This window comes from Manis pentadactyla, chromosome X (assembly GCF_030020395.1).
Source record: "Manis pentadactyla isolate mManPen7 chromosome X, mManPen7.hap1, whole genome shotgun sequence".
NCBI lineage: Eukaryota > Metazoa > Chordata > Mammalia > Pholidota > Manidae > Manis > Manis pentadactyla.
Window position 1 is genome coordinate 51261787 of NC_080038.1, and position 26798 is coordinate 51288584.

A 26798-nucleotide genomic window follows, 5' to 3' on the forward strand; every position below is an offset into this window, starting at 1 on the left:
GTACCCCCTCCCTTAGATGAAAGACCAGAAAGTCCAGCTTCTAGACACAAAGACTTGAGGAGCCAATCCAGACAGAATAATGGTTATTTTCTCAAGTAGGTAATTTGCTTCTGAAGCCCTCCTACCCATGTGATTCACATCTCAATGGTCTAGGATATACTCTAACCCCTTTTGGGTATTTCCTCTCCACTTCCTCAGCTTCTGTGCAGCTGTCTGGCCCCAGACACTTAAAACAGCAACTCCACTCTAGAGAAAAGCAAAAGGCTTATAAAATCCTCTTTTCAAAAAAATCAAGTTTTTTTTAAGACCATCCTTTAGGCCCTAATTTCCTTCAGTTTTACATTTTGGCTGGCTAAAATATTGAAGTATTTTTATTGAAGAATAAATTTTGGCTGGCTAAAATATTGAAGAAATATTGAAGAAAATATTGATTTTAAAAGAGAAGATTAAACACCTTTCAGATAGCTTTCCCTATAGTCATTCCTACCAACATTTAGAATGTTGTTCAGGTATTCCAATTGACTGTTTTTTGGGTGAGAGGACACTAACCAGAAATGGCTGAGGCATTCCTAATTGTCAGCTATTCTCTTATATCATTTGGCTAAAGTATTTGTGATGTGGGTGGGGCAAGACAAATTTTTCAGGCTCCCTGATTATTGCTATTAAGTAATATTAGTATTACTTAATATTGCAATATAATATTATTGCTATTAAATAACCTTCCTTATTGCCATGATCATTCATTCATTGGACACTAACACATTGTATAGAGGAGATACTCTGCTGAAAGACAGAGATACAGAGAGGACCAAGACTGGGTAAACATTGAGGGCCTCACCTGATAATGAGAGAAACAGAAGACAATGCCTCTTTGTGCCAGAAACTGTTGTAAACACTTGAACATGTATTACTTTGATGAATCCTCATGACAACCCTATGAGCTGGTACCATCATTATTCCCATTTTACAGATAGGGAAACAGAGAGATGGAAAAGCTTGCCCAAGGCCTTATGGTTAAGAAATTGCAGAACCAGGATGTGACCCTAGTCACTCACCTTTTTACCACACTTGGGTAGTAATGTGGAGTATGGACTGGAAGGAGAAGTGACTGGGAGATTATGAAGTGCTAGATTTAATAGATATTTTTGCTGTGGAATTTATTTCAGCTGGCAACCAATTGGCTGGAGATGGAGAGAGAAGAGTCGGAGGTGATTGACCCTCAGGTTTTTAGACTGAGATTGGGTTTATGGTGGTGCTAAAAACTGAGATTGTAAATATAAGTGAAGGTTTATGAGCACATTGAGTGTAAAGGACCTGTTTGATGCCTAGGAGATATCCCTCTGGGCCAGAGCTTAAGATTCTGGCCATCAACAATAATAATGATGATAATGATAACAATAGGTAATTGTATCAGAAGGTTTTTTATATGCCAACAACTTTTTCATGTGCATTTACATGGACTAATTCATGGAATCCTCACATTAACCCTATTAAATATGTACCCACCTGTGGCAGGTGAATAAACTGAGGCTCCTAGGGGCTAAATAGCTTATCAAAGTCACTCTGCTTCCTCAACCTTGCTGTCTTATAATTCATAGGAATAGAAGAATAGGAGATGGCTAGTTCTCCTGGCTAAAAGTATTAAGGCATGGTTGAAGGATATGTGAACGGAGAGGAACTAAATTCTCTCCACTCCTGCAGATTTTTCTGGCAGCAACCAAGAAAGATCTCCTGGCTTCATGGTGCCCCTCTGTGGACTATGTTGAGAGTTGTCTGACCTAACATTCTTTTTCTACCATCACACCTTTTTCCTCCTCCTGGAAATTAGGAAAAAAGGGCCTCTCTGGCACTTCATACTTCATAGTTAATTCTAGCTCTCATATGTAACCTCTGTAATTTTCTTTTGTTATTTCCCACTCTCGTCTAATTCCTATACTTGAGAAAAAACACACTTCCTCATTCTCCTTTTCTGTTTCTCTGATCAAAAACCTTCAAAACTGTATTGAACACCTACCATGTGCCAGGCACTGTTCTAATCCCTTGAAATACATCACTGAAAAAACATCAAAGATGAAAATCTCTGACTTCAAAGAGCTTACAATCTAATAGAAATCAGTTTTCTTCATCTGACTTTTACCGTGCTTATTCCTTACTACATTTCTTCGTCCATTAACTTCATCCCACCAGGAGGCTTCATAGAAGCCTTAGGAATCTGCAGAGAACAGTTTGAAATCTTTTAGTTCTAGATGAAGAAGTTGAAACTTAGAAAGAAAAATGCCTTGACAAAGATTATAGGATATGATCCCTATGCATCTAACTACCAGTTCTGTGCTCTCTGCTACACGTTGACTCACCATGTCTGTTTGACCTAGATACAAAACTGATAATGATGTGCCTAGCATAACCTCTGACACATAATAAGTATGCAATAAATATTTGGTGAATGATGGATATATATGTGAGCTCTTCTAGTCATATACTTGGATCAAAGAATAGAAAATCCATGTGTTTTGAGATAAAATGAGATATTTTAAAGTGTCAGAATTCTCCAAACTCTTTGATAGTGGCCTAGAAGTTTTCCTCATAATCCCAATAGAAACTGTGTATTATTGCCATCTAATTAGGAGTGGTTTCCTCAATTCCTGACATAAAATAAAGGAATAGTTTTTAGGTTTACCTTTTCCATTTTTGTGTGGCTGTATTATAATTTTGTATCCTGCTGATTGTGCATTTGTTGTATTTTAACTGCATTAGATCTGAAATGGCTATTGTGAAGTGACCAATAAAATGAACATGTCTATGGACAAATGTACTTGACATCCAAAACAACTGATTTATGGACTACCTTTGAAATGCAACCAGGTCATAAATGGAGGAAACTAATTATAATTGACTTGGAGACACTTAGTGATCTAAAACCTGACCAACTAAGTCAAAAGCAATTTGAGGATTCATCTTCCTTGATAATGTTCTCTTCTCTAATGAAATTAGGCTGTACATAGATAGAAAGAAATATGATTGAAGAGGTGCTGGTAGGGCTTCTAGTGTGAATGATTATGATGGTGTAGGGCAGCTGAATGAAACCATCAGGTCATAGGAAGAAAAACTATCTAACAGGAAAATGCCTTTATTAACCCCACCTGGCTTGTATATTTAAGAGAGGTAGACATATAAAATGTTTATTCAGAGAGATTTGGCACTGACTGGTAAAAATCTCAACAGGGTAAATATCCATACAAAAGCATTGAACTTCTTAGGAGAGGTAGACCAGGAAGGGAAGGATTCTGGAAACTGTGTAGCTATGCTGATATTCCTATGAAGGTAGGACAGGTTGGAGAAACTGGAAGTAACAGATTCACATGCATACAGAAGTTGAGGGGAGGGTTTGCTGATATTACTGTGGACAAGCCAGGGCCATCTTGGTGAGTAAAATATATAAATTAGAGTGTTTTCCAAAACTGACTTCTCAGTATCTGGTAAGTCTGAAAAATAATGTTCATAAAACACAAATAGGTGTAACCAAGGTAAATGGCATACTGTATGATATGGTGGTTTGATCTTATTTTAAAATTATCTTTCTCTTGTCTCTTTTCCAGGTATGGATCAACTCATAAACAACTTGGAGGTCCAACTTAATTCAGAAGGTGGCTCAATGCATGTATTCAAACAGGTCTGCGTTCAGGAAAATTAGGTACTAATATTGAACCATAATAGTGTTGAGTATCTGGTAATCATTATAGAACTGAAGCTCATTTTTCTTTTTAACAATATGTTGGTAACTGAGAAGAAGTGAAGGAAGGGGTATTTCCAGGAAGTATCTGAGTGCCTGGATTTCAGGTTTATATAGGGAGTAAATCACCTAAAAGAAACAGATTCTGGGATCAAGGCTGTAGGGGCAAGATTAGATAGTTGGTAGACAACAGCAACCATTTATCTAGCAATATTCCATATTTCAGGCACTCTGAATATTAAATGCATTGTCTCATTTAATCTTCAGAATAGCATTATTGGATACTGTTTTAGGTTCTCCAGACAAACAAAAATAACAGAATGTGTATGACTCAATCTCTCTCTATATTTATGTTTATAGATATAAATAAAATATGTATCTATATATCTACATATAATCTATATCTCTGTATATGTACAGATGTAAGTATATGTCATATATAATAATATACATATCTCTATATAAAATAAAAATGTATTTATATATCTATCATCTATCTACATCTATCTATCTATCTGTCCATCATCATCATCAAGAGATTTTAAGGAATTTGCTTACATGATTGTGGAATCCTGTTGAATCCAAACTCTGATGGTGCAGGCTAGTGAACCAGAGAAGAGTTGATGCTCAAGTCCAAAAGCAGTCTGTTAGAAGAATTCTTTCTTGCTTGGAGGTCAGTCCTTCTCTATTATGGCCTTCAGGCTATTGAATGAATCCAACCCACATTATGGAGGGTAATCCACTAAAGCCTGATGATTTGAATTTTAATCTCATCCAAAAAAAATACTTCCACAGAAAAGTTTATAATAGTGTTTGACCGAATTTATGGGCACTGTGACCCAGCCAAGTTGGCAAAAAATTAACCATCACAGATAAATACTCTCAATATTGCTATTTTACAGATAAGAAGATTATGAACTTGGACACTCCCAGAACATGATTTAAAAGAGATTATCTGTTTTTACAGCCAAGCACTGTATTAGATGCAAAAATTTTGCTCAGGGTTGAGTTCTAAATTCATTCCATAAGTGAAACCTAAATACAGTCAAAATGACCCTTGAAAATCAACTATCAAGTTGAGTATACAGTTTTGCATATTCATTACCATTCCATTTCTGTACTTAAGTCACTAGATAAGCTGTCTGGCTTAGATTTAGGAGTCATATTTTACAAAATAAGTTTTTAAATGTTTTGCCCATGGTGTACAACTGAATTTAAGTTACATGTGCATCTGGATGAGATACCTTTGTCCTGTTTTAGTGATATTAAATCCAATTTAATGTCTTGTTGCCTTACTTGTATCTGTTGCCATTTAGGGACTATTAGCACATCAAATCTTGTTACTTGGTAAACATCTGCTGGTTGCTGGTGCTTAGTCATAGTTGTTATTAAGAAGAAGCAGAATATAAGTGTTAGATAAAAATCTATTGGACTTGTAATAAGAAAAGTTCTAGTGAAGTGTTGTCTACAACACACACCTACCTTATTTTAAAATCACAGTACACTTAAGTAAATTACAGAAGTGTTTTCCCATGTGTTGTCTAAGTGTACTAAGTTTCCAGAATTTGAAGGCATTTGAAATTAGTTCAATGTATAGAAAATTCTGGGTAATAGATAATCTAAGCACATATTTTGCTTCTTGTCATTTCTAATATATCTTGTTTTTAATAAAGCTAGGGTGCCTGTGGTGCATGGCCACAGAACACTGGCCATATGCTAGGGGACAAAGGCCCAGGGCTTTTGCTCTATAACAGTACAATACTGGTAACATACTAGTGAAGAAATCTCCTGGTTTATTTTATTATATGAATTGTTTGTTTCATGAGGTAGGATTTGTGAATGACTGTCTAGTTCATTACACACATGCTGCTCCCCCATCTTTGGATTCCTATATCACTGTACCATATAATGAATGAACATTTGGTTGTCTCATGCTCTTTGTTTCTAGTTTCTGATTATGTCCTAGAGGTGGGATTTCTTGGACAAAGTGTATGAGGAGCTCTAGGGTCCACATTGTATCATACATGTCTTCTCCCCTCTGATTTAATATTGTTAACATTTTGACACATATTCTGATATAGTCATATATATTCTCTCTCTCTCCCCCTGCCTCTCATTCTCTGCTTCTCTCTTCTGTATGTTTTTTCTCTCATTTTTTACCTTTGAAAGTAATTTATATTGAGAGACTTCATCCCTAAATAATTCAGCATGAGTCATCTACAAATAATGGCATTCTCTTATATAACTTCATCAACACTATTATACCAAAGAAAATTAACGGTGTTTCTATAATATTACCTAATTGGATTATACACTTCTAAAAGGTTCTCAGTGACACCTTTCCTGTTCTGTTCTCTTTGTCTGGAAAGTGCTTCAGTTAGCCTGTCTAATTTACCAAATCCGACACTTTCCTTAAGACCAAAATTCCAATTCCATATCTTCTATAAAACTTTCACTCATAACTCCAACCCTCACTAATATTTAGTGCACTGAAGCTTCTGGAATGGTAAATTATCTGTATCACTCATGTAGCTCAACTTATTTCTTGTTCTCTAATTGTCAACTGTTTCACATAAATATCTCCTGTTTTCACAGTGATTTTTTTGTCTCCCCAACTTCAATTATTTATGTATCACCTTCACAGTTTTTGCCATACCCTTATCATCAATATTGTTTACATTTTTTAAATTAGCTCAGATAAAAATAAATAAGTCTCTATATTAGTTTTGTCCTAAGCAGCCTGGAGAAATCTGGGTTTGATGTGAAGTATTAGTTTTGTAGGGCTGCCTCAACAACAAATTGGGTGGCTTAAAACAACAGAAATTTATACTTTCACAGCTCTAGAGGCCAGAAGCCCAAATCAAGGTGTTGTTAGTACCATGAATTCTCCAGAAGTTTTAGGGCAGATCTGTTCCTTCCTTCTTCCACCTTCTGGTGGATGTGGGTATTCCTTGGCTTGTGGCCTCAACACTCCAATGTCTATCTGTGTTTTCACATCACTCTCCTCTGTGTCTCTGTGTATCTATCCTTTGTGTGCCTCTAATGAGGACACTTGTCTGAATTTAGGGCCCACCCAAACAATCCAGGATAATCTCCTCAAGATTTTAATTACATTTTAATGAGTTTAATTATATTTGAAAAGGCTTTTTCTAAATAAGATAACATTCATAGGTTCTGCAGATTAGGACACAGACATATATTTTTGGAGAACACCATTTAGCCCATTAGGATGTGATTTTTTAATACTTTTTTCTACTATAGTTATATAAGATACATTATTCATCATCCAAAAATAATCTTACATGCTTTCAGGAAGAAAAAGTATTTCATCATATTTTTCATTTTTTCCATAGTCTCATGTTAGATAATAATATTTCCACATTTTCAGGTTAAATACTGATCAAATGCCTAATGAACATATCCACACATATTTCTACATACATACATATGTACATTTCTGACCTCATTTTTCCTGGATGTGGCTGCTACTATGCCTGACACTCTCTCCCAGTCCCTTAGGATTGCCTAGTTAATTAGTTTGCACAAAATGATTAATTCTTTTGTTTTATAGTGTGCTCCATTTCCTGATGATATTGAGATGGTGATGATGCAACATTTTAAACCCATCTAGGTTTAATTTATGTCTGGCTTTCTAATAATATTCAAAACCATTCACCTCTCCTTTCTCTAATATCCAAACAACTGATATCCTTCTTGGAGAATGATTGGAGTTGCAGAGGGTTAAACTGACTTTTTGATGTAAACAATGAATGTGCACATATTTGTGTGAATGTGAACACATATGCACATACACATGAAAATGAATAGTTTAAAGCCAGAGCAAAGCTAGAAGGGACCTGTATACAAAAAGAGCTTTCCTCTTTCGGTTTGGAAGGAGCCTGGGCTCTCTTATTACCATGATAATACTCCTTCCTCTCCTTTCCTCCTAGTGTGCTGCCTGGAGTGTTTTGTTTTCACATTTTTTTCTTGTCTTGCCTTCCCGCGTTCAGCGCAGCGCGCTGCTTTAAACAGTTGATTCCGTGACCCTTCACCTCCCAGGACCTTTCTACCTATCTTCATCAAATGTTCAAGAGCTTAAGTATTTGTGAAATTGACCACCTTTTCTCTGGATTTCTACCTAGAATTGAGGGTTCTAGGTGTCTTTATCCATTGTCTTTGGCAATATATCAATATATATTTTTTGTCAACTCAAATTGACTTAAAATCTAATTAGGATTCTGGTCATTTGAGAAGGACTATGAAAATTAAAGCTTCTCTTCAAACCGCCTTCAAGTTTCTTAATTTTTTCTACCCAATCTTCTTCATAGACTCAGATATCTTAGAAAGCTGTAACCTAAAGTGGTAAAATAGCGAATGGGTAAAGTAGCTATTCACTTTGAAAAGTGGTAGAGACTGATGATAGAAGACTTATAAACTGAAGCCATAACACAATTTTAAAGATGAAAGGAAATGATTTAAAGATAAAAGTCTGATGGCAAAGTGTTGAAGCAATCATCAGGTGAGCTTCTAAAGATGTGATAATTATATTCAATGAAGAGTAGAATGGGGAGCCATTTTGAAATACCTTAGTGAGAAATCTTAAAAATCCCCAAAACCCTACAGATGAAAACTCACTCACTCCTTACATTATGTCTTTTTCAATACCTTCAAGTATAGTATGCAATGTACAAAAAGAAGGTAAGGTAGATAGTGTGTTGGGTTTTTAACTATAGGAATGGATATATTCAAAATATGGAAGAAATCAGAGTATATATCAGAATTCTTATTAAAATTATTTTAACCATATTGAAAAGGGAATCCTCAATGCACACAAAACTGTTCAATATAATAATATGTAGATATGAAATGCTTGTCCTTTTATGCCTTCAGGCCACCAAGCAAGAAAGAGTAGTTAGTTCCATCTTGAGAGCTCCTTTCAAGCATAATCTATTTTCTTCAGGAATCTTGCTTTTGCAGAATGCAATATTCATAAGCTAGAAAATCCTTGCTACTTAGGCATCACAGGTACACTTAAAAGTGACATGTGCAGAGGGAACTATGTGGTGATATGCTTTTAGGAAGTTATTACTAAAACAATAAAATCCAAACTGGCCTTCCAACATTTCTTTCAAAGTCTTATGATGATGGCAGAAGAGAAGTAATGCTTGAAGCCCTGTTGCATACAGGGTTTTTGTTAAGAACTGGTAGACCACAGGGCAGGCTTAGTCTACAGAAGGACCATTCATAATGGCTTGCTGAAGCATGGCCCTACAATATCTTTTCCCATCAAATGAATAAGAATATATGGGAGAGGGGGAAAAAGATGGCAGCATAGGAAGTGAGACAGAATCTCCTCCCAAAACCACATATAACAAAAAAAAATACAGCAAATACAAGTAATCCTGAAAAAGCAACCCAAAGACTGCAGAACAGACTGCCTACATCTGGGGAAAACAGAAGACTTCACAGAAAAGGGTAAAGTAGCAAAGCCACGATAAGGCAGGACCCAAGCCCTCCTCGACCCCAGCTCACAGAAGGGAAGAAGAGAAACAGAATGGGAATGGAGTAGAAGCCCAGGACTCTAAACACCCAGCCCTAGAGATCTACTCCAGGAGCATGAACCCACATTATGTGGTGCTCTGGAGATTAGTGAGGTTGGAAAGGAAAGACAGAATATGCAGTGAGACTGAGATTCCAGTCACCTGTGGAGAATAGGTAACCAAAACTGGCCTATCTGAGACAAAAGAAAGGTGGGCACATTGAAAGACTTCCCTACAGCAAGAGGGGTATTAAAGGGGCAAGGATTACACAGAGCCTCCTGCTCAGGAGAAAGGACAGGTGGACAAAATCATCTTGGTACCCTCATCCCAACAGGTTGGGAACTTTCAGGAGCTTCAGGTGCTCTATTCCCCTGGCTGGCAATGCAGTGCCAAGGCCTCCCACAGCAATATGCAGCATGCAACTCCTTCCTCCCAGCAAGCACTAGTCCACATCACATATATGCTGCCCCCACCATCATGCCAGGCCAGCCAGAGGGTTGCTACCTAAGGCAGCTACAGGGGCATAGTGCAGAGGCTTCTCCCTGTGCACTCAGCCCATGGACCTGTCAGTGGATGCAGGCACTGCAGCCAAGAAGCAGAAAAGACCACTTTCCTCCTGGCCAGGCTTAGCTCATGTGCCTGCAACATTGCCCACCCTCCGTTCCCCCTGCTGCCGAATTGCTCCAGGTGCTAGGCAGCTCCAGAGAGTAAAGCTTCTGGACACTAGAGGGCGCCACCTACACAAAGTTATTATTCCATAGTAATCATAAGAAATATCAGTGGGCAAAGGAATTTAGTACAAACAAAATTACAAGAAAAACTGGCAGAAAGAGGGCTCAGTGAAACTGAAATCACCAATCTTCTTGATAAATATTTCAAAATAAAAATCATAAACATACAGAGCTACAGAAAAATACTCAAGATCTCAGGGAGGACTTCAAGAAAGATAGAAACCTTGAAAAATACACTATCTGAAATGAAACATACAATGGAAGGATTTAAAACCAGATTAGATGAGGTAGAGGAGATGGTAAATGAAATAGAAATCAGAGAAGAGGAAAAGAAAGAAGCTGAGGCACAGAGAGAAAAAAGGATCTCTAGGAATAAAAGAAAATTAAGAGAACTGTGCAACTAATACAAATGGAAAAATATTCTCATTACAGGGGTACCAGAAGAAGAAGAAAGAGAAAAAAGGATAGAAAGTCTCTTTGAGGAAATAATTGCTAAAAACTTCCTGAATCTGAGGAAGGAAATAGTCTTTCAAGCTACTGAAGTACAGAGATTTCCCAACGGAAGGGACTCTACGAAGACAACACCAAAACTTATAGTAATTAAAATGGCAAACATCAAGGAGAAGGAGAGAATATTAAAACCAGCCAGAGAAAAATAAAGTTCACATACAAAGAAAAGTGCATCAGGCTATCAGGAGACTTCTCAGCAGAAACCTTGCAGGCTGGAAGAGAGAGGGATGATATATTTAATGCAACGAAACAGAAGGGACTTCAATCAAGAATACTTTACCCAGCAAGATTATCATTTAAATTTGAAGCAGGAATTAAACAATTTCCATATAAGCAAAAGTTGAGGGAATTTAACCCCCACAAACTGTCTCTACAGTTCATTTTAAAGGGACTGTTATAGATGGAAGTGCTCCTAAGGCTAAATAGCTGTCACCAGAGAAAATAAAACCACAGTAAATGAAGTAGACCAATTAATTTGTAAGCAAATGCAAAATTAAATCAACTACCCACAAAGTCAGTCAAGGGATACACAAAGAGTACAGAATATGACACCTAATATATAAAGAATGGAGGAGGAAGAAAAAGAAGGGAGGAAAAAGTACCTTAAGATTGTGTTTGAAATAACATACTAAGTGAGTTAAGTTAGACTGTTAGCTAGTAAAGAAGCTTCCCTTGAGCCTTTGGTGACCACAAATCTAAAGCCTGTGATGGCAGTAAGTACATATCTATCAATAATCACCCTAAATGTAAACAGACTGAATGCAACAATCAAAAAACATAGGGATACAGAATGGATAAAAAAAACAGGACCCATCTATATGCTGCCTGGAAGAGAGTCACTTCAAACCCAAAGACATACACAGACTAAAAGTGAACAGATGGAGAAAGATATTTCATGCAAACAATAGGGAGAAAAAAGCAGGTATTGCAATACTTGTATCAGATAAAACAGACTTCAAAGAAAGTAACAAGAGACAAAGAAGGACATTATACAATAAAAGTGTCAGTCCAACAAGAGGACATAACCATTATAAATATCTCTGCACCCAACATAAGAGTGCCCAAATATGTACAACAAATGCTAACGAGGGAAATAGAATGTGATGCACTCATTTTAGGAGACTTCAACGCACCACTCAATACAAAGGACAGACCAAACAGACAGAAAATAAGTAAGGAGACAGAGGCATTGAACAACACATTAGAACAGATGGACCTAACAGAAATCTACAGAACACTCCACCCAAAAGCAGCAGGATATACATTCTTCTCAAGTGCCCATGGAACATTTCCCAGAATAGATCACATACTAGGCCACAAAAAGAGCCTCCATAAATTCAGAAGGATTGAAATTGTGCCAACCAGCTTTTCAGACCACAAAGGTATGACACTAGAAATAAATTATCCAAATAAAGCATAAAAGACCACAATCACATAGAAGCTTAAAAACATGTTCCTAAATAATCAATGGGTCAATGACCAAATAAAAATAAAGATGAAGCAATACATGGAGACAAATGAGAACAACTCAACAGCCCAAAACCTGTGGGATGCACCAAAGGCAGTTCTCGAGGAAAGTATATTGCAATACAGGCTTACCTCAAGAAAGAAGAACAAACCCAGATGAACAGTCTAAACTCACAATTAATGAAATTATAAAAAGAAAATCAAATGAGGCCCAATGTCAGTAAAAGGAGGGACATAATAAAGATCAGAGCAGAAATAAATGAAATCGAGAAGAATAAAACAATAGAAAGAATCAATGAAACCAGGAGCTGGTTCTTCAAGAAAATAAACAAAATAGATAAACCCCTTGCCAGACTTATCAGGAAAAAAAGAGTCTACACACATGAACAGAATCAAATGAGAAAGGAAAAATCACTACAGACACCACAGAAATACAAACAATTATTAGAGAATACTATGAAAAGTTATATGCTGACAGATTGAATAACCTAGAATAAATGAACAACTTTCTAGAAAAATAGAACCTTCCAAGGCTGACCAAGGAAGAAACGGAAAGTCTAAACAGACCAATTACCAGCAATGAAATTGAAGTGGTAATCAAAAAACTACCTAATAACAAAACCCCTAGACCAGATGGATTCACCACTGAATTTTGTCAAACATTTAGAGAAGACCTAATACCCATCCTTAACATTTTCCAACAAGTAGAAGAGAAGGGAATACTTCCAAACTCATTCTATGAGGCCAGTATCACTGTAATACCAAAACCAGGCAAAGACACCACAAAAAAAGAAAATTACAGACCAATATTCCTGATGAAAATAGATGCAAAAATACTCAAAAAAATATTAGCAAACCGAATTTAAAAATACAAAAAAGAGATCATCCATCATGAACAAGTGGGATTTATTCCAGGGATGCAAGGATGGTACAATGTTTGAAAATCCATCAACATCACACACCTCATCAAAAAAAGAAGGATAAAAATCACATCATCTTAATAGATGCTGAAAAAGCATTTGACAAAATTCAACATCCATTCATGATAAAAACTCTCAACAAAATGAGTATAAAGGGTAAGTACCTCAACATAATAAAGGTTATATATGACAAACCCACAGCCAGCATTATACTTAACAGCAAGAAGCTGAAAGCTTTTCCTTGAAGATCAGCAACAAGACAAGGATGCCTACTCTCCCCACTTTTATTCAACATAGTTTTGGAGGTCCTAGCTATAGCAATAAGACAACACAAAGAAATAAAATGCACCCATATTGGTAAGGAAGAAGTTAAGCTGTCACTGTTTACAGGTGACATGATATTGTACATAATAATCCCTAAAGAATCCACCCCAAAACTACTAGAACTAATAACTGAATTCAGCAAATTTGCAGTATACAAAATTAATACAAGTAATCTTTTGCATTCCTATATACTAATGATGATCTAGCAGAAGGAGAAATCAGGAAAACAATTCCATTTACAATTGCATCAAAAAGTATAAAATTCATAGGAATAAGCCTAACCAAGTAGGTGAAATACCTATATCCTGAAAACTACAAGACACTCATGAGAAAAATTAAAGAAGACACCAATAAATGGATAGGAAGAATTAATATTGTCAAAATGGCCATCTTGCCTAAAGCAATCTACATACTCAATGCATTCCTATCAAAATACCAACAGCATTCTTCAATGAACTAGAACAAATAGTTCTAAAATTTATATGGAATCACAAAAGACCCAGAATAGCCAAAGCAATCCTGAGAAGGAAGAATAAAGCGGGGTAGATTATGCTCCCCAACTTCAAACTCCCCAAAATAATTTGATACTCTCAAAAGAACTGACCCATAGATGAATGGAACAGACTAGAGAGCCCAGATATAAACCCAAGCACATATGGTCAATTAATATACAATAAAGGAGCCATGGATATACAATGGGGAAATGACAGCCTCTTCAAAAGCTGGTGTTGGCAAAACTGGACAGCTACGTGTAAGAGCATGAAACTGGATAATTGTTTAAGTCTATACACAAAAGTAAACTTAAAATGGATTAAAGATCTGAATGTAATTCATGAAAGCATAACACTCTTAGAAGAACACATAGGCAAAATTCTCTTGAATATAAACATGAGCAACTTTTTCCTGAATACTTCTCCCTGGGCAATGGAAACAAAAGCAAAAATGAACATATGGGACTACATCAAACTAAAAATCTGTATAGCACTGGACACCATCAGTAGAACAAAAGGGCATCCTACAGTATGGGAGAATACATTTGTAGAAGACTTATCCGATGAGGGGTTAACATCCAAAATAAATAAAGGGCTCATAGGCCTCGACATGCAAAAAGCAAATAACTTGATTAAAAAATGGGCAGAGGATATGAACAGACACTTCTCCAAAGAAGAAATTCAGATGGCCAACAGGCACATGAAAAGATGCTCCACATCACTAATTATTAGGGAAATGCAAATTAAAACCACAATGAGATATCACCTGACACCAGTTAGGATGGCCAACATCCAAAATCAAGGCTCAGCAAATGCTGGTGAGGATGGAGAGAAAGGGAAACCCTGCTATACTTTTGGTGGGAATGCAAATTAGTTCAACCATTGTGGAAAGCAATATGGATGTTTCTCAAAAAACTAAAACTAGAAATACCATTTGACCCAGGAATTCCACTCCTTGGAATTTACCCAAAGAAAACAAGATCCCTGATTCAAAAAGACATATGCACCCCTATGTTTATTGCAGCACTGTTTGCAATAGCCAAAATATGGAAGTAACCTAAGTGTTTGTCAGTAGATAAATGGATAAAGTAGATGTGGTATATACGCACAATGGAATGTTATTCAGCCATAAGAAGAAAACAAATCCTACTCTTTGCAGCAACATGGATGGAGCCAGAGGATATAATGCTCAGTGAAATAAGCCAGGCAGAGAAAGACAAGTACCAAATGATTTCCCTCATTTGTGGAGTATAACAACAAAGCAAAACTGAAGGAACAAAACAGCAGCAGACTCACAGACTCTAAGAAGGGGCTAGTGGTTACCAAAGGGATGGCATTGGGGAGAGTGGGTTGGGAAGGAGGGAGAAGGGGAATAAGGGCAAGGGAATAATTAGCACACATAATATAGGTAGGTCACAGGGAAGGCAGTAAAGCACAGAGAAGACAAGTAATGACTTTATAGCATCTTCATATGCTGATGGACAGTGACTGCAATTGGTGTGTGGGGGGGACTTGATAATATGGTGAATGTTGTAACCAGTGTTGCTCATGTGAAACCTTCATAAGATTTTATAGCAATGATAACTTAAAAGAATACCAAAAAAAAGAATAGTCTATATGTTATTCAATTTCTATACTTTTATTCGTTAGTTCCCATTTTGGGTTTTCCTGAATAATGCGTTTTTCAATAAAGTGAATGTGTATTGAGTGCCAGCTACGTACAAGGCCTTGAGGTAACAGCATTATACTGGGCAACTCTCAGGGTCCTAAAGATGGCTTGTTTAGCAAAAGACAGTAAGGTTGCCAAGGTGGTCTCCATTTTATATTTACAATGGCTTCAGCTTTCTTAGGTTTCTGGCTTAAAAATATAGAAAGTTCCTAAATTTTTAACTAGATCCTTCCTTAACATATATTGCCAGACTTTGTGTTTATATCCACATCTGTATTCACAATCAACATTCTTATAGAGAGTGACATTGCGCTCAGTGTCTTCTTATGCTCTCTGTTGTAAGTCTATTTCTCAATGTTAAAGACAGCCATGATAAAGAAATCATAGAAAGATTCATCGCCCTACTCTTCCTTAGAGATTCCTGAGATTGTGCCTCCTTAATCTGGGAAAGGAGCTAGTCAGATGAAGAGACAAGTGGGAAATGCAGGAAAAATAGGGGCTTAAGTTGACTTGGGTGAATCACAGGGCAAGGAATTTTTAAGTTCAGCGGAGCCATTCTTGAGAAATATCTCCCCCTATCCTTCCATCCCCCTTACCTGGATGGAGTGAATCTAACCATGAAAGATAGATTACCTTAGAAGTATGTGGAACAGTGAGACAAATCATAGAAGTCATGTCTTAGAGGCAGATTGAAGCAATATTCAGACCACAAACAGTGCCTGAGTTGGGTGGGAATTTGTAAATCAAGAAAACAGGAGTATCGGCATAGCAAAGGAAGAAAGCAGATGATCATCTGGCTAAATTCTGTAGATAAAGCATGGATGTTTCTTGGTAACTTTACTTACTCCTGGCATGTTCTGAGGGTTTTTTAGTTTAATTTTTTATTAAGGTGTGATTGATATACACTCTTATGAAGGTTTCACATGAAAAAACAATGTGGTTACTACATTTACCCATATTATCAAGTCCCCATCCATACCGCAATGCAGTCACTGTCCATCAGGGCAGGAAGATGCCACAGATTCACTATGTGCCTTCATTCTGAGGGTTTTTCTAAAGAAGTCAGAGTCAGAGGACATTGCCTCTCCTTGCCCCCTCTTCATTCTCTGATTCAGGCCTTTATTATCTTTCACCTAAATTTTAAAAAATTATAACCACAATATTATTATAGAACCTATAAAAATTAACAATGGTTCCTTAATAACACCCAATATCAAGTCAATATTTATACTTCTCCACTTGTCTCATAAATGTCTCACCAAGATTTTTCCTCTTGCTTTCTTTTTGGTCTCTTTGAATCCAGTCTCATTCCTCCTTCAATCTATGTTTCATTGAAGAGCTAGTTAAATCACACAGAAATAGCTCTGCCCATGTAAGTCTCCTCCTCAAAACAATTATCTTTTATCACCCAGCCTTTCCTGGAATTCCACCTTCCCTCATATTCCAAATATATAAAAATAAAGAATAGTTGTATTTGTGTAAGGGATGTACTACTGAACATCTCTCATAATTAAAAACTCCCATAACTCAAATATAATCCTGATAGAGAATGGGATCATGTTTTGGTTACTGGCTAAAGTAGCACCACCACTCCAAGGCCATCTTCAAGGTACAGAGTGTTGCTTGGTAATGGTATACAAAGTTCACAATATCTTTGACCTTTGAATTCATAGAATTCTTAGGAAGTTTTTAATGAAGTTGAGGCTTTATGTTACTTTATATATTGCCCATAAATTGATCATTTAATTAATATTTTTTAATTTAAAAGTTGCACAGTTCAATTTTGCATATAAAACAACTGACAATATTGCATCATTATTCACTAAGCATGTCTGGTGCTATATCTTTGCAGACAGGAATATCTTTCTTAACCCTTTCTGCCTAGAGAACTCCTATTAATTATCTAAGACCCATATAAAATATCACATCCTCCTTGAAACCTTCCCTTATCCTGTCTAGACAGAAATAATTAGTCCCTTTTCTTTTTCTAAAACACCTTGCTTATATTTCTGCTGCATCACTTATTATGGTATGACTTAAAACCTACTCACATGTTTCTGTCATTATAGTTAGTATGTTAGTATGTACTTAGTGGCTAAACCTTATTCATGTGTGTCTTCAGTAGGCTTAGCACAGTACTTATAGTGGATACTTGGAAAGTGTTTAGTTAATCTTGCAAGATTATTGTAAAGATTAAATGAAATAATTTGTATCAATTGCCTGACAAAGTGCCTAGTACTGGTGCTTAGTAAAGATTACCTTCTTTTTCTCCTTTAGTGTACCCCTGTCTCATGTCTCTCAACTCCCTATATATTCTGTCCATGAAAAGAGACTAGAGCTTTCTTTTATTGCTCACATGTCTCTTCCTCAGTGTATTAACACTGTTTTGCACCTTTCATTTGTTTATTTATTTTAGGTCACTGGCCCTATTCAGATCAGAAATTTCCCTAAGACAGCAGACAGTAGTAATATGACATCTCCACCATTCCTGGATGCCAACCCCATGGAAAACCCAGCACTGTTTAATGACATCAAGATCGAACCCCCAGAAGAACTTCTAGCTAATGATTTCAGCTTGCCTCAGGTGGAGCCAGTTGACCTCTCCTTTCACAAGCCCAAGGCTCCTCTCCAGCCTGCCAGCATGCTGCAAGCTCCAATACGTCCTCTCAAGCCACAGCCTGCTCCCCAGACCCTTGTAGTGTCCACTTCAACATCTGACACAGGCTCTTCAGCAAACATCCCTACCATTTTGACTCCAGGCTCTATCCTGGCTCCCTCTCAGGGCACTGGTGGCCAGCATATCTTACATGTGATTCACACCATCCCCTCAGTCAATCTGCCAAATAAGATGGGTGGCCTGAAGACTATCCCAGTGGTGGTGCAGTCACTGCCCATGGTGTATACTACTTTGCCTGCAGATGGGGGCTCTTCAGCCATTACAGTCCCACTCATTGGAGGAGATGGCAAAAATGCTGGATCAGGTGAGCATCAAGGTGCCCCTTTTCTGGGCCTCACTTTTTCAATCTAAATTTTTTTTGTCGTCCTATCTCGTACCTCTTTTCACACTCTCCGAGTATTCTTTCACACAGTCTCAAGAGTAATATTTCATAAACACTATTTTTATCATGTCTCTTCAATGATTAAGAATGTAAAATGACTCTTGTTTAGCCCATCTTCTCAAATTGGGATATGCATATCCTTGGGTGAAATACTATGTAACTGCCTGTAACCTCTAGATTATTTGATCTAAGTAATATAAACATTTTATATTTTAAAATACGATTTTATCAAAGATAGAAATATAAAATTTGAATAACCTTTTAAGATAAAGCACACACTTCAAAAATAATTTTAAGCTTACTAAGACACCTACCTTGGGAATTTCCAGGAGAATATATTTATTCTTCTATGCCATTAGGAATGCTTTGGTGGAAAACTTGAGAATATTTCTAACCCTACACACTTAGCCACCCTTAACTCCAGACTCTCTCTATACCATACCTTTCTTTTCCCTACCAGTAAAATAATCTTTGAAATATTGCCATCTTCCTTGTATTCCCCCTCATTTGACATCTATCACCCTCAACTTTACTTTTTTGCTTGCTTATATCACAAGTGTATGGGCATTCTTTACAAGTGAATTGTAAATTCCTCATGGACATCACTATCTTATTTCTCTTTGTGTGTCTCCAGAGAACCTGATAGATAGCAGATGTCTTGCAACAGATAATTTGATGAACAAACTTGAAAATTTGTCCAGGAAACACTATTTTCCCTATTTATATTTGAAAATAAGTTTAGAATTCAGAAAGGTATAAATTAAGTCACCAGTATCCCCCAGCCACCCAGTTCCCCTCCTGCTGGTCTATAAACTTTAGTTTGTAATTGTGAAAGATCAAAGAAAATTATTTGCCCTCTGAATTGGTTCAAGATATTTAGTTTCACTACATCTGTAGAATTATAATTAATTTTGCATGTTGTACCTTAGGAAGGATGTTGGAAAGTTAGGGTACACTTAGAGGAGAGAGATTAGGATGGTGAGAAGATTCAAACCTATGTCAAATGAGGAGCTGATTAAATAGCATGAATTTGAAAAACCAAAGGGGAGCTATATGGTTAGAAATGACTAGGAACCAGACTTCAGCTCAGTGTAAATAAAACTAAGAGCTTTGTACCTTTGAAATTCAATGTATTGCAATCATTCCATCACTTAATATAGGAGACTGAGAAACAACATACTAAGCATCAGGTTGCTGAAACTACAGTATTCTTTTGAATAAAAATGCCATCATAGACTAGTAATTAACTGTGGTAATGATGTGTTCAATCTTGTTTTTGAGATCCCCTGAGGGTGTTAATTAAAACAGTGTTCTTAACTTCCATTTAGGGAGAGAGAGCCAAACAAAAAGGAAATGGGAAAATAAAATTCCCTGTATGGAAATTTGATGATATCAATTTATCATCAGGCCTTTATATTCCCCCCATAATATCCATCAGTCCACTAGAACAGCTAAAAACATAATAAATTTTAAAACTGTTCAATGTAATTTCAAGCTGAGACCATTATCCCAGTGGTCTCCAAAATGGTATGGTTATATCTTAGGGGGTGGTGGGAGCACACAAACAACTGGAACTCAAAAAGAAAGTATCAAAATTTGATTTTATTTTCTCACCCTTTACATGTTATTTTTTGTTTATTTTTCAGTAAGTACACAACATTTTAGGGTTCTAGTGCATTTATATCATGCACACACACATACAGACACATACATATGAGATGCATGCTTAAAATGTTTCAGTGAATGACACACAATCAATGTGCAAAGGCAACTGCACTAATCAAATACCCCCCCAACTTCAGTGTCACCCTTAAGTTTCTTGTACACAGAAATTTTGGAGCGTTCACTAGACCTAGGAGACCACTGACCACCTGACTCAGTTAAGTTAGGCATCACAAGCATCAGGAGGTGATATAATTAAGGGTTTCTCCCAACATTATTTGGAAGGGAAGGATGCTAACATGTATCAAGCATCCACTAGGTAGGTACTAGATTTGTGTTCCACTTCATTGACTATTTCCATTTAGGAGCACAGAAGCCAAAGGAGATGTTTTCACCTCTGGGGTGAGCCTAGGCATTGATCTGAGGACAACCAGGGAACCATTTATAGGGTTCAATTCAACAAACACTCATTGAGCCAGACTTTTCAGTAGACCCTGTCCTGGAGTCTGGAGATAGAGTTGAATCATACTCAGACCCTACCCTAGAGCAACCCACTATCATATCTTGCTATCCTAGAGAAGAAGCTCATTCTAGTGGCACCAGAATGTTTCTTATTGCCCTTCCCTCAAAGGAATTTCTGTTCCCTGCTATGCTAAAAATTGTAAATGTTCTTCTCTTCCCTTCCACACAAATTCACTTTTTCCATCTTTGTATTTTATTTCTCTATCTTATTGTTATTTCTCATTGTGGGCTAAATTGGAAATCCTGAAAATGACTACTGAAGCACATATATTTGTAGCCCACGCTGTGCCTTTTCCTTGCTTTTAGTGAAAGTTGACCCTACCTCCATGTCTCCACTGGACATCCCAAGTGACAGTGAGGAGAGTGCAATTGAGAGTGGATCCTCAGCCTTACAGGGTATTCAGGGACGACATCAAGAGTGAGTACATTTGTCTTTATTTCAGGTCTGTCTCTGTGTATATATATATATATGTGTGTATCTGTGCTAGAAGTGGAACGGGTTCTCAGACATGATAGTAAGAATTTGAGGACAACAAAATATAGGTAGACTGCCTTTCCAGCAAAGGTATGAGTTTGTGTGCACACATGTCCATGTACATGCATGTTATGGCAGTGTTATGTCCTGATTGTAGATCATCAATTTTACCCTTAAAAAATCTGCAAGTTTCCTATAAAGTACAGTTGCATGTTATTTCTCTCTGTAAGTTTAAAGCAGACTTGTCTTCCAGTGCTGGAACTAATGATGTAGTTAGCTTGTGTTTTAGCAAGCATGTTGTATGAAAAACACAATTATTTAAACACAAGAATGAGACTTATTAGAGTGAAATACTCACATGGCATGGGAACAGAAATCACCCAGTGAAATATTACCACCTCCTGGGACCAGCACTTACTGAGCAAAATGGCCTATTTGAGGGAATTGCCAGAATTATTTCAATTATTTCTTCTCTTGGGAGGCTCGTGTTCAATTTACATATATTAAATGCATGGATGAGATGTTCCAATTATATGTAAGTTCATTTATTTAGCTTAAGCTTTAAAATCATTCTTTGGCCCTATCTCTGTTTTTATGCTCAGACCAGCAGGAATGACCCAAATGCAGGGAGAAGAATATCTTGACTTGAAGAGAAGACGGATTCACCAATGTGACTTTGCAGGATGCAGCAAAGTATACACCAAAAGTTCTCACCTGAAAGCCCACCGCAGAATCCATACAGGTGTGCTCACTTCCACCCCACCTCTAACATACATACAAACACACATAGAGTCTCTGAGAGATATGAAGAGAAGTCCTGACACAAAGAAATTAAAGCAGGCTGTTGGAGCTCAGTACCATCCACCAACCTATAATATACCTTTTTTCACACCAGAAAACATAAGTAAAGCAGACCTGGTGGGGATTGTGCCAAACTGGATGGCACCTTCCCCATCTGAAGTAGAGCTGTCACTCAGCTCCAACTAAGTATTACCAAATCTCTCAGATTTGAAGAAAAGCAGAAAATCAAGATTTTTATGTGTAATGTCCTAGATTTTGAATTTTGGCATCTATTTAAAAAATTTTCATAACACCATGGATTCAAAGAAACCTGCCTATGGGCCAAATATAGATTGTCAGTCATCACTTTTTACTCTCTGCTTTGGAGACTCCTCCTTGCCAATCATCAGCTGCTCAAAATTGAGACTTGGACACTCTGGAAAAAGGGGACCCCCTTTCTTATGAAAATGTATTATGTTACATTTGCTGTATTAGGATTTGTATGCAAGGATCCACAGTACTAGTTGCTGTGTCTTGAGGCTATGAACAGGTAACTGATTTCCAGACTGCATTGTCTCATCATTCCCATGACACTCTTTTTGTTTACTGATGCTTTGTCTGCTTCTCCTCTGTGTAGGATACAGGCTAATCCTACTGAATATATATACAGTATGTGTGTTTTTGTGTATACATACACACACACACACACACACACACATATATATATATACACATTGTATATACACACACACATATTTAAACATTTAAGCCCAAATTTACTGGAATCACATCTACCCTGCACCCAACCTTAACAATTATATCAGTATATAGCCATATGTTTTTCTACACCCCTACTGACTTACCCACTCCTCACTCTATTATTTTGAAGTAAATTCCAGATATATTATCTTAGTCATAAATACTTTAGAATGTATCTTTAAAAGACAAAGGTGTTTAAAAATAAGCGCAATATTACTAGCACACAAAAATTCCTTAATATCAAATTTCCCCAGTTGTCTAATAAATATTTTTTTAAAAGTTTGTTCAAATCAGGATCTAAACAAGGTGCATACACTGAATAACATAATCATTATGAGAAGGAGCCAGATGTGTAAAAAACTTGAGGGAAGAGTTTTCTTGACTAGGCAGAGTACAAAATCTGTGAGATGGGAATAAACTTGCCTTGTCCTGATAACTGACAGAAGTCCAGCATAGCTTGGGCATATTTAGTGCAGTGGTTGGTGGAGGAAGAATTGAGGTACAAGTGTGGGAGAGGACCACTTAAGAAGCTACTGTAGTGATCCATGCAAAAAAAATGATAAGAGCCTAGCTAGGGATGTTAGGAGTAGATTTAGAGAGAAGGAAGTATATTGATGATTGAGGGGACACTGAAACCTCAGATTTCTGTTTTATGCTAAATGGATGGATGGAGGTGCCATTTCCAGAGATACTTTGCCAAGGTCACACAGTTAGTAAGTGGGAAAGTCCCTTGGAATCAAAATTTAGTATGAAACCTAGGTATACTTTTCTCTTTTGATGGCATTCCACAGGGTTTTTTAATATAAGGAAGCTTCAGAAATGCTTACTTCATTGCCTTTTTAAGATTGGGGTTCATTGCAAGGGGTCCCAGAGAATATCTCTATTACTGGTACATATTCTTTCAGCAGAGAGCTATGAGACTCTTGCTTATCTGGATACCACCTCTAGCATGAAATGCAGCCATTCATCTCCTCTGAGCTTAAAAGCATACAAATCAGGAAATAGAGATACAAGAATTTCCATTAAACATACTGTCAAGCCCTAATTTTTTTTTGAGGAGTGAGATGTCTTTATTTAAGGAAAAAAGGGTATACAGTCAAAAAAGGGGAGTGTGGGCAACCCCAGAGAGGAGGTACCCTTAAGGATTTAGTCAAGCCCTAATTTTTGTAATGATATCACCCATTAATCCAGGCACAAAATTTATCTTTAACATTCTCTTATGCCCTCAGTTATTTGTTTCTAAACTTCTATTATTTCCTTCATCAAATAGCTCTTTTATTGAGGATGTAGACATACTGGCCAAGAGCATATATTGTGAAACTACACTGAATTTGACATCCCAGTATACCACTCATTAGCTGAATGTTACTTCAACTTTCTTTGCCTCAGTGTTTTTATTGGGGAATAATAATAGTATAAAACACTTAGAATAGTATTTTACGTATAGTAAACACTCAATAAATGTTAGCTATTGTTAATGTTCTTTCAATTCCACTCTTACTGCCACCTCCTTAGGCTTTTTGTCTTGATTTATTCTCTTTTCCTCTGTTATAGCTTACAATTAAAAAATTGTGTATATTTCTGATATACAATTTGGTGATGTGATACATGTATACATTGTGAAATATTCACCACAGTCAAGCTAAATAACATATCCATCACCTCACACAGTTACTACTTCTTTTTTTAGTAGTGAGAATACCTAGGCTCCACCATCTTAGCAAATTTCAAGTAAACAGTACAATATTGTTAAGTATAGTCACATTGTTGTGTAACTATAGTCACATTAGATTTCCTGTAACTATTTATCTTGCAAAGCTGGGACTTTGTACCACTTGACTAATATTTCTTCCTACACCCCAACCCCCAGCCCCTGGCAATCACCATTCTATACTCTGCTTAAAGAAGTTTAACATTTTCCTATTACACATACTGCATGAGATCATGCAGTATTTGTCTTTTTGAATCTGTCTTATTTCACTTAACATAAGTGTAAAAAGTGTAAAAAGATTCCCTTTTTCCACATCTTCTCCAGCACTTGCTATCTTTAGTGTTTCTGATACTAGCCATTCTAACAGATGTGAGCTGATATCTCTTTTTGATTTGGATTTGCATTTCCTTGATGATTAGTGAAGTTGAGCATATATCTGTTAGTTTTCTCATATACCTGTTGACCTTTGCATGCCTTCTTTGGAGAAATATCTATTCAATTTCTTTGTCAATTTTTTAATTGGTTTGTTTTTGTTGTTTAGTTGTATGAATTCTTTTATTTTGTATATTAACCCCATATAAGATATGGGGTTTGCAAATATTTTCTCCCATTCCATAGGTCCTCTTTTCACTCTGTTGATTGTTTCTTTTGCTGTGCAGAAGTTTTTCGGTTTGATAGAATACCACTTTTCTATTTTTGCTTTTGTTTCCTGTGCTTTTGGTGCCATATCCAAAAAATGGTTGCACAAACCAATGTTAAGAAGCTTTCCCCCTGTTTTCTTCTAGTAGTTTTATGGTTTCAGATTTTATGTTTAAGTCCATAATCAATTTTGTGTTGACTTTTGTATATGATGTGAGATAGGTCCAATTTCATTCTTCGCCATGTAAATATCCACTTTTCCCAATACCATTCACTGAAGACTACCTGTTCCCCATTGTTTGTTATTTGCATGTTACTGGTGATCAATTGACTGTAGATGTGTGCATTTATGTCTGAGCTTTATTTTATTCCATTGGTCTGTATGTGTGCTTTCTGTCATTACTATACTGTTTTGATTACTGTAGCTTTGTAATATGGCTTGAAAGTAGGAAGTGTAAGGCCTCCATCTTTGTTCTTTTTGCCCAAAATTGCTTTGCCTTTTCAGGGTTTTTGTGGTTTCATATAAATTTTAGGATTGTTTTCTCAATTTATGTGAAGAATACCAATGGGATTTTGATAGGAATTGTATTGAATCTGTGGATCACTCTGGGTATTATGGATATTCTGACAATATTAATCTTTCCAATCCATGAACATGGAATATCTTTCCATTTATCTGTCACCTATAATTTTCTGTATCTGTGTTTTACAATATTCTGTGTACAAATCCCTCACCTAATTAAATTTATTCCTAAGTATTTTTTTCTTCTGTTGCTGTTGTGACTAGGATTGTATTCTTAATTTCCTTTTCATATACTTCATTGTTTATATATAGAAGTGTGATTGATTTTATATGTTGATTTTGTATATTGCAAGTTTACTGAATTATTTAATTAGTATTTAATAATTATTTAATTATTTAATCTAACAGATTTTTTTTGTTTATTCTTTAAGTCTTTCTATGTATGTGATCATGTCATCTCTAAATAGAGATAATTTTACTTCTTCCTTTCTGATTTGAATGTTATGTTGTAAAGAAATGGGAAGAGTGGGCATCCTTGCCTTATACTGGACTTAGGGAGAAGGCTTTCAGTTTTTCTCTATTTATTATGATGTTAGTTGTGGGTTTTTCATATACAGCTTTTATTGTGTTGGAGTAAATTCCTTACATACCTGTTTTGTTAAGAGTTTTAATTATGAATGGATGTTGAACTTTGTCAACGCTCTTATGCATCTATTAAGATGTTCATGTGGATTTTGTTAGCATGTTGTATCACATCAATTGATTTGATAATGTTGAACCATTCTTGCATTACACTAGTGGTAAAACCAACTTGGTCATGGTATATGATCCCTTTAATGTACTGTTTGTTTGGAGATTTTTTATTCTTAATTCAATTTCTTTACTTGTTATTGGTCTGTCCAGGCTTCCTATTTCTTATTTGACTCAGTTTTAGTAGGTTGTATGTTCCTTAGAATTTACCCATTTCTTATAAGTTGTCTAGTTTGTTGGCATATAATTGTTCCTTTAATCCTTTTTATTTCTGAGGCATCCATTGTAGTGTCTCTTCTCTCACTTCTGATTTTATTTATTTGAATCTCCTATTGCATATACTCTTGATTCTTTCATCTGAATTGAATTATAAATACTTAATTTGTACACCTGATTGAATTATAATTAATTTGCATACATTCTTTATGTACCGCATAAGTAAGGTTACCCCAGTAGCCCATATTCATTGTAAACCATTTCATATACTATAGCTAGATCTTTTCAATGTATGACTTTGATCAAGTCACTATGAGTTC

General features: G+C 36.3%; 1 protein-coding gene across 3 annotated transcripts in view; it reads left to right on the forward strand.

The window, feature by feature from the left end:
• The window catches only part of KLF8 (KLF transcription factor 8), a 399198-nt gene that overhangs the window by 362467 nt on the left and 9933 nt on the right, over positions 1–26798 (forward strand). For 2 of the 3 annotated variants that reach the window (XM_057495311.1, XM_036931566.2), the window contains exons 2-5: positions 3597–3691; positions 17799–18363; positions 20932–21043; positions 21703–21842. In XM_057495311.1, coding sequence (XP_057351294.1) covers positions 17853–18363; positions 20932–21043; positions 21703–21842 — 763 coding nt within the window. In that variant the 5' untranslated portion in view covers positions 3597–3691; positions 17799–17852. The remainder of the gene's footprint in view (positions 1–3596; positions 3692–17798; positions 18364–20931; positions 21044–21702; positions 21843–26798) is intronic. The other variant, XM_036931567.2, reaches the window with a different exon arrangement.